At 38.5% G+C, this 8,214-nt stretch overlaps 1 protein-coding gene across 2 annotated transcripts; it reads left to right on the top strand.

Annotated features, from left to right (window-relative positions):
* The first annotated feature begins 676 nt into the window (after positions 1-676).
* Positions 677-7,929, top strand: ppdpfl (pancreatic progenitor cell differentiation and proliferation factor like). 2 transcript variants are annotated; one of them, XM_062980383.1, is made up of 5 exons: positions 677-894; positions 3,346-3,452; positions 4,693-4,785; positions 5,000-5,095; positions 6,822-7,929. In XM_062980383.1, exons 2-5 carry the CDS (start codon positions 3,398-3,400, stop codon positions 6,863-6,865), a joined length of 288 nt encoding a protein of 95 aa, XP_062836453.1. In that variant the 5' UTR covers positions 677-894; positions 3,346-3,397; the 3' UTR covers positions 6,866-7,929. The 2 variants fall into 2 exon arrangements, with proteins under 2 accessions (XP_062836453.1, XP_062836454.1); XM_062980384.1 differs by having other exon boundaries at positions 680-895; positions 3,348-3,452; positions 5,000-5,099.
* Positions 7,930-8,214: the final 285 nt, after the last annotated feature.

The following is an 8,214-nucleotide window of genomic DNA, read 5'->3' as shown; positions in this document are numbered from 1 at the left end:
CTCTTAGGTGGAGAAGGCTAAAGGATTTGTAAAACCATAACTCCCATTATTCCACAGCACAGTTAAAAAAGGGGTAGGTGCGCCTTTCGCTAAGAACAACGCCAGGAATGAAGGATGCATGGGCAAACTTCGGCCCTCCTGGTGTTTTGGACTTCAACTCCCACAATTTCTAACAGCCTACCGGCTGTTAGGAATTGTGGGAGTTGAAGTCCAAAACACCAGGAGGGCCGAAGTTTGCCCATGCCTGACACCCTGAGTTTTCTCTATTCATGAAGGTCCATTGGATGACCCTTGGCTCTTAACATAACGCGAGAAGCGTCTACGTCTGTCTCCATTTCTCCACGTTCGGCATATTATTTATGTGAGGCGTAAAGGCCTTTGGAAGAATCTGACTCCTGAAAGAGGAGAGCACGCGTCCCGCCTCCTTCAGTCATTCGGGCGACGCGTGTCCCCATCGCTCTCCTGGCACTTTTGTTGTTGTCTTTGCCGTTGTTATAGACAAGGAGGGAGGGAGGGAAGCATACTCCGGCTGCCCTGACCCAGGTTGAGCGAGGACAAGGCTTCACGGGGCTCAACCATGAGCCAGGCTTCTGCGCCGCCCTTCTCAAATGTCACCCCCCCCCCCCGCCCCGCCCCGGCCGCCTACAAAGTCCTCAATATAAAGCCAGGCAGGAGCAAGGCACGGCAATCTGGCAGGCTGCAAAGGGCGAGAGGCTCTTCTTGTCTTTTACTGGCCAGCAAACCTTGAGATCTGCCGGGTCTTGTCGCTGAAGTCGCCCCAAGAGAAGCGTGGGCTCTTTGCAGAATACAAAACTTCGGGTCTTCAGGAAAGAAAGGCTCCATTATTTTGGAGGGAAAAGGTGCTGTTGCAGAAACAGGCAAGAGGGCCATCCAGGTAATTGAAATCTGCTTTCAATGTAGAATGAATGCAAGTTGACACCGCTTTAACTGTCCTGGCTCAAGGCTATGCGATCCTAGGAGTTGGATTTTGGGGAGGCACCAGTCCTCTTTGGCTGAGAGGGCAAAATGCCTTGTCAAACTACAACTTCAAAGATTCCATAATATGGGACTATGTTAAGCTTCGTTAATCATACACTGTGTAACACAGTTTTTATTCCTGGGTTATAAATGTCATTTCCTAATTGGTTCAATCATAAACACATGGAAAAGGTTTATGAAATTGCAAAAACTTTGTTTTTGCGGGACATCCTATAGCACAGGGTATTGTGTGTTTTCCGGGCTGTATGGCCATGTTTCAGCCTTCGACAACACATCCTATAGCACATTTTGCTATAGTTTTTCAATGAATACCTCAGCCAATTCAACTACAGTAGAGTCTCACTTATCCAAGCTAAACGGGCCGGCAGAAGCTTGGATAAGCGAATATCTTGGATAATAAGGAGGGATTAAGGAAAAGCCTATTAAACATCAAATTAGGTTATGATTTTACAAATTTAGCACCCAAACATCATGTTATACAACAAACTTGACAGAAAAGTAGTTCAGTACAAAATAATGCTATGTAGTAATTACTGTATTTACGAATTTAGCACCAAAATATCACAATTTATTGAAAACATCGACTACAAAAATGTGTTGGATAATCCAGAATGTTGGATAAGCGAGACTCTACTGTACCATGAAGGAGCCACAAGTGGCGCAGTGGGTTAAACCCTTGTGCCGGCAGGACTGATGGCTTGAAGGTTGGGTTGCTGACTTGAAGGTTGCTGGTTTGAATCCAACCCGGTAAGAGCTCCCTCTGTCAGCTCCAGCTCCATGTTGGGCCATGAAAGAAGCCTCCCACAAGGATGGTAAAAACATCAAAACATCTGGGCGTCTCCTGATTAACGTCCTTGCAGATGGCCAATTCTCTCACACCAGAAGCAACTTGTAGTTTCTCAAGTTGCTCCTGAGACACACAAAAAAGTAAGTACCATACACTTAAACAGGAATAACACTTTCAAACCAGGAACAGAACATTTTTCAATTTTTGTTACATAGTGTTGTGCAATGTATGTGCATCTTTCATGCCTGTCTTCTCTTTCTCTTTTCCTTCGGGTGCTGTGGAGGAATATCTTTTATAGATGGGTATCTCCTCAGCCATTCTGGAGTTTGGTTGCGGGAAGCAGAAGAGTACCATATATTTCCAGAAATAATTGAAAATTGATTTTCAGAGGTTGTGCTTGGAGTGAATTGGAGTTTCGTTACAAGAGAATGCAGTCCTTGTACTCCTGTGTTATGGCTTTGAGCTAATGGTTCTTATGGTGCATCTGCATTGTAGAATTACTGCTGTTTGACACCACTTTAACTGCTATTGGCTCAAGTATATGGAATTATGGAGATTATAGTTTTACAAATTTTGTAGCCTTCTCTGCCAGAGTCCTGATGCCTCACCAAACTGCAATTATGGTGAATCCATATCAGTTAAAGTGGTGTTAATTTTGCATTGTAGTAGATGCACAAAAAATAAACTTTTGGGGTTTTTTCTGATGTTCAAGATTTTGCAGCCTACATTCTATGCAGGCATATTGACCTGATTTTGAATATTAGGTGGAAATAGAGGTCTGTTTGGTATACTATGGACTGTCAGAGAAGTCAGTGTTTTGATCAGAAAACACAATTACAGAAAAAGCAAAGTGATGGACTTGCTTTTATGGACAGAAACTCCCAACGTTTATTTTGAATAGCTCCAGTAATAGTGTAAAATATTTCAGCCAGAAAGCTGTTCAGTGCTGCTCCCAACAAAAGCAGATACTGCTTGACTAGATGGACAAGTAGTCTCAATTTGGGTGTAAGATAAAGTCATTTGTTCTTGATGAGTTTTTGCATGGTGCCTCCTGGCTTTAATATGTTCACAGTGAGCAAGCATGGTCCAAGGTTTAAGGATTGCATTACAACTCTGGAGACCAGGGTTTGAACCTCTACTCAGCCCCAGAAGCCCATTAGGTGAGCCTGGGCAAGTCACATCATCTCAGCCTCAAAGGAAGGCGGAACAAATCTTGCCAAGGAAACATGAAAGGTTCAACATAAGTTGGAAACAACTTGAAGGCATACAACAACAATAACTGCATGAACATTTGTTTCCATATGCATACAGATATATTTCTGTTTTTGAAGCAGTATAAGCTAATGAGTTTATGTTTATGTGATGAGCATAAGACTCCAGATCTTGGGGCACATATAGGATAGATAGTACTTGCTATACAAAAGGATCTTTTGTTTCTTACAAGAAAGCCAAACCATCCCAGATCTGTGAATTATAATGCAAATATGCAGTAAAGTATCATAGAGATCTATGTGCTGGTGTACACTGTTAACAACATTTCCCCATTTCTTTTGACTTGCAGGTGCCCTTACATATAGGTCTTGCCTTTTGCTACTCCTCAGGACCATTGTGATGGCAGCAGTGCCCTCAGCTGGCTGCCTTGCGGCCAAGAACCAGTACTACCGAAGTAAGTTTCCTGCTTTACAATTGAAGACCGATGACAAGATCTCAAAAACCTGTGTGTTTCTGTATAAAGAGAACAAGATGAATAGTATACTGTGACATGTTTTGAAATTTGTGTTCATGATTGACCCTAAACCCAAAAGTGCAAGCAAGAAGTGATTTTGGTACCACTCCATTTGTTCAGTTTATTAGACTATATATTTTTAAAATTGTATTTGTAGTCCATTTCAAGACACGAATGTACAATCTGTATATATAGTCAACCCTCCATATTCATGAATTCTGCCATGCAAGGCTTGAAAATATTTTTAATACAAAAATCACTCCTTGATTTGCCATTTTATATAAGGGACACCAATTTACAATGCCATTGTATATAATGGGATTTTGATATCCATGGGGGATACTGGAACCAAGACACCGAGAGCCCACTCAATGTTATATTGCTGTGATATGCACACATGCCTCTAATCTTTGCAACTGATAGAAATGCTATTTGTTTAAATAGGTGTTAATGTAAATATTCAGTAAATACTCCCTTCCTACCATAAACATCGAGACAGTATCGGCCACACATATCTGCCTGGCAACCTTTACCATTTAAGGCAAGCATGGGCAAACCGGTCCTCCAGGTGTTTTGGGCTCTAACTCCCACAATTCCTAACAGCCGGTAGGCTGTTAGGAATTGTGGGAGTTGGAGTCCAAAACACCTGGAGGGCCAAAGTTTGTCCATGCCTGATTTAAGATAAACATTTGATACATTTGTTTCATCACTTGAAAGAAAATTGGGTTTATAGACTGTGGCAGGTCTTCCTTGTTCCTGGTGCCTCCTCAATACAGTTTTTCCAGCAGTTACTTGATTTGTCTGTTCTTAACTATAATTCTACTGACATTTGAGTGGGTCCCATAGGAGAAGCTTTTAATCTATTCTTCTTTGAATGTATTGAATATACTTAACTATATCAATTAAGTTTTCTCATATGTAGCTCCTTTGCTTCTGTCAAAGCACTTTTAATTTAATAACAGAGGGGTAGAAGACCAGACTTTGACTGAAAAAGAATAGGCATAGCATATATTTTACATTTCTTATCCTTTGAAAAGTTTTTTTTCTCATTGTAAGATACACAAATGTTGCACTGTGCTAAAGATGGAGAGAATCCTGTACCTTTTTAAAATGCTGGATGAAAACTGTTGTTTTCCTCCCCTTTCACAAATGTAACATACAATTTACTTTTCACACACAGCACGACTGAATTCCGACTCCAGTGTTTCTTCAAGCAGTTCATCTTGCTGTTCTGAACCCATGACCTCCTCAGACCAAGACAAACACTTCCACGGTATGGTGGCTCTTTAAAAGTTATTAGCTATAATTGGAATAGTTGAGTGCACTTGTGGGAATCATTTGTACATTTAGTTCCCTATATTTTCAGCGAGCTTAAGTGTACTTAGCTTTTTCTGAACTTTCTGAGTCACTAATATTAATAGTCTTTTTGCGACCCTGGAGTTTTATTGCTCAGTTATTCACTGACACTGTGTTATGTACATTTATAGGTTTACCTGATGTGTTTGAAAAATGTTGGTGGATAAAAAGCTTTTTCCACTGTGAACCAGCGCCTCAGAATGTTGGCAGGAAAACCTTGTCAGCCAGTAGGTAAGAGTTGCTTTTTTCTGAGAGATACAATTTCATTGAATTTATATCCTAGATTTAGAGGAATATCTTACAAATTGGACAGTTCCTACATTAAATAAAGAATTGTAGAAATAACTCACAGCTAAAATTAACATCATAATAAACCCAATGAGTCTGAGTTTGAGTACTGAATGCCAAACCATGTCTCAGTATTAATTGCCCAAGAAAACTCTGTAACATCCATGAGGTCATAACAAGTCAACAGGAGACTTAAAGATACAGGCACACACAGCAGTGATGTGTTTTGCCAGGAAGTAGAAGATATGCATCATACCTGCCTTTCCCATAAAAATTATATTTCAAAAAAATAAAAGTACATTGGGAACTGGAAAATTCATGGGAACTATGAAAGAAAAAAAAATTGGAAAAAGAAGGAAATGATGAAATCTGATACGGACACATAAACACACAGTGATTGTTGCAGTTCTTGCACTTGGCAATGGAGAGAGATTACCAGAAAAGTAGTTCTGGAGAACTGTGGGATTCTCCCTAAGAGCATGAGAGGGAATCAAAGTGACTGCAGGTCTGTGGAGAGAAACACTTCCTCCTTGACCCAAGTGACTTCCATAAATGGAAGATGACCTTCTGTTTGTGAAGTGGCCAATCTGGATCTAGCTCAGAAATCGGGAAATAACTCCCATTGAAATTACTTGGTCTGACTTTAAACTGTGTATGTATTTAAACTGGGGACATGAATCAAAGGAAAGGTCGATATGGTCTCATTGATGCTAGTGGATCTAGCCAGACTAAATGTTCATCATTATCAAGATCTTCTGTTATGCTATCCCACAATAGAGGCAGGAATCATGCCCAGGTCCCACTGGCTATAACTGTAGCCACCGGGAAGTTGTAGTACATCAATGTCTGTAAAGCTACAGATCCTCACCCCAGCATAAAATAATGACAAACATGGATATTGTAATACACATTTTGAATAATTGCCATTGAGATGAAAAAATTAATCACTGTTTCCTTTTTTTGTAAGCACTACTCCTAGAAATCTGTATGCTTTTCTCTTTGTTTTTTAAAATCATGGTTACTTTGGTGCAATAAATATCTGTTCATTGCCATAGATTTTATGCTTTGATAATTTTAATTTCCAGATTAAGTATATAAACAAAATGCAAAAAGTCTACAATACAAACTGACAATATGCAAAGTTGTGTTATCCATTAGTTACACGTTTGGTTCACCTTTCTTGTAGTGAACTCAAAGCCAGGACTCTTCTCAATTTTATTCTGAGGGAGAGTGATTCGCCCAAGGTCACCCCGTAGCTTAGAGGGCTTGAATACAACTTTTCATGGCTAAAAATGTAATAAGTTTGCAATTTCTCTTATCTGTTGTCTTCAATTTTACTTGTAACAAACAATCTTGTTTATAACAAAAGTTATTATCTAGTAGACTCAATACAGTATCACTTCTTTATTGATTCAGAAACTTTTTTTCTATGGGTGTGCAAACATGAATTGCTATTCCCCATTTTGGAAACCAAAAGGGTTTAAAGGGGAGTTGAAATCTATAAAATATATTGTCAAACTGCAAAACAAAGTTAAATTTTAATAGTCACAGTGGTTATATAAAATTGTAATAGGAACCATTTTATATGTAGTCCCACATTCTACCAACATTTGATGGCAATTCTTTATATTCATAATTGATTGGATTTCTTTTATTCCTTGACAGTTCAAATAGCTGATTTGGACATCAAGCTGAACGTTCCTAAATGACTTCACATACAGAGACATTTCTTGAAATGGATTTAGCTCCATGAAGAAAACAAACTGCTTGAAATTTCAGTTGTGATAGAAGGAGCTATCCACAGCTTATTCATAAGGCAACAATCATCATTTCAACTGACTATGTCTTGATAGTGAACAGGCGTTTTCAGCTTCATAATGACTCTTCCTTGTTATTGGAGCAAATGTAAATGAAAAGTCTTGTTGTGTCTTCTAATTGCCCAGGGTTTCCTTTGCTAAATTGAAAAGCTTTTCCTAAATTGTATGGGACAAAATGATGCAAGGTTATTCTGTCTTAACTCCAAGCAGAGTGATTATTCCATTAACAGTAAGTTTGTTCCATTAAGTTTGATGTTTTGTTAGCTGTGCTGCTGCTTGTGTTTTAAATTACATCTGTTAAAAAGAAATGCCAAACACAGGTCTATAATTACCATTGATCAAACCTGAGAAGGAACCATGTTTAAGCTTGATTTAAGGAAGGCTGTAGGCTTGTTTGTTTTTAAGAAAGAAATTGCATATAGCATCATGTATTATTACTTGGAAGCAGTAGCTTTGATTTCTTCAAAGAATATGTAAACTTAATCCCATCACATAATGAGTACAATGTGTGTTAACACAGTCTTATCATATCATGTATTCAGACCTACGCAGTTTAATATTACTGTGCTGTAACTATTTTTGTCATTATGTTTGACATAATTTGATTTTTCTTGAATACTTTCAAAATAGTAGTTACAGAACATATTATATTACCATGTGCCCTTCTTAAATTGTAACATGTTTGCTTTGTTCATGCTTTACTGGCCATCTGTGGATGTATGATCATCTCAAAAAGGGAAAAATTAGTGGCAAGAAAATAATGTAAGGCAACTAAACCAATACAATAGGTATCCTATAGGTAGACGTAGCCTGTTTTAATTTGTGGACTCACATTTCTGTTTGCTCATCCTTCTCTATGTAACCATTTTGTATAGTGCTATTAGTGCAATTTCTTGAATGTACAGAATTAACTATTTTTTTACTAAGTTTTGTATCAATAAAGATTAATAAAAATGTTTGTGTGGGCATTTGCTGTGAACAGGGAGAAGCCACTCATAATAAACATATATCTGTCATGGCTTCCTTACACACATTTGCATGTATCATATCATAAATGCTAAAAAGACTATGGTGAAAAGATTATTTTTCACTTATCCATTGGGCTAATACAGATGTCCAAGGGATCTAATATGATTTCTGTTTAGAGAAGCAGTGTGAAGAATAGTTTGGATCAATAATAGAGTTGATGATGGGGGCAGACAGCACAAAATGCAAAGAAAGAAGGGACAAATGACTATGGA

The sequence above is a fragment of the Anolis carolinensis genome, chromosome 4 (genome assembly GCF_035594765.1).
Source record: "Anolis carolinensis isolate JA03-04 chromosome 4, rAnoCar3.1.pri, whole genome shotgun sequence".
Taxonomy (NCBI): domain Eukaryota; kingdom Metazoa; phylum Chordata; class Lepidosauria; order Squamata; family Dactyloidae; genus Anolis; species Anolis carolinensis.
The sequence above is the reverse complement of the archived record's forward strand: the minus strand, read 5'-3'. Positions and strand labels throughout refer to the sequence as shown.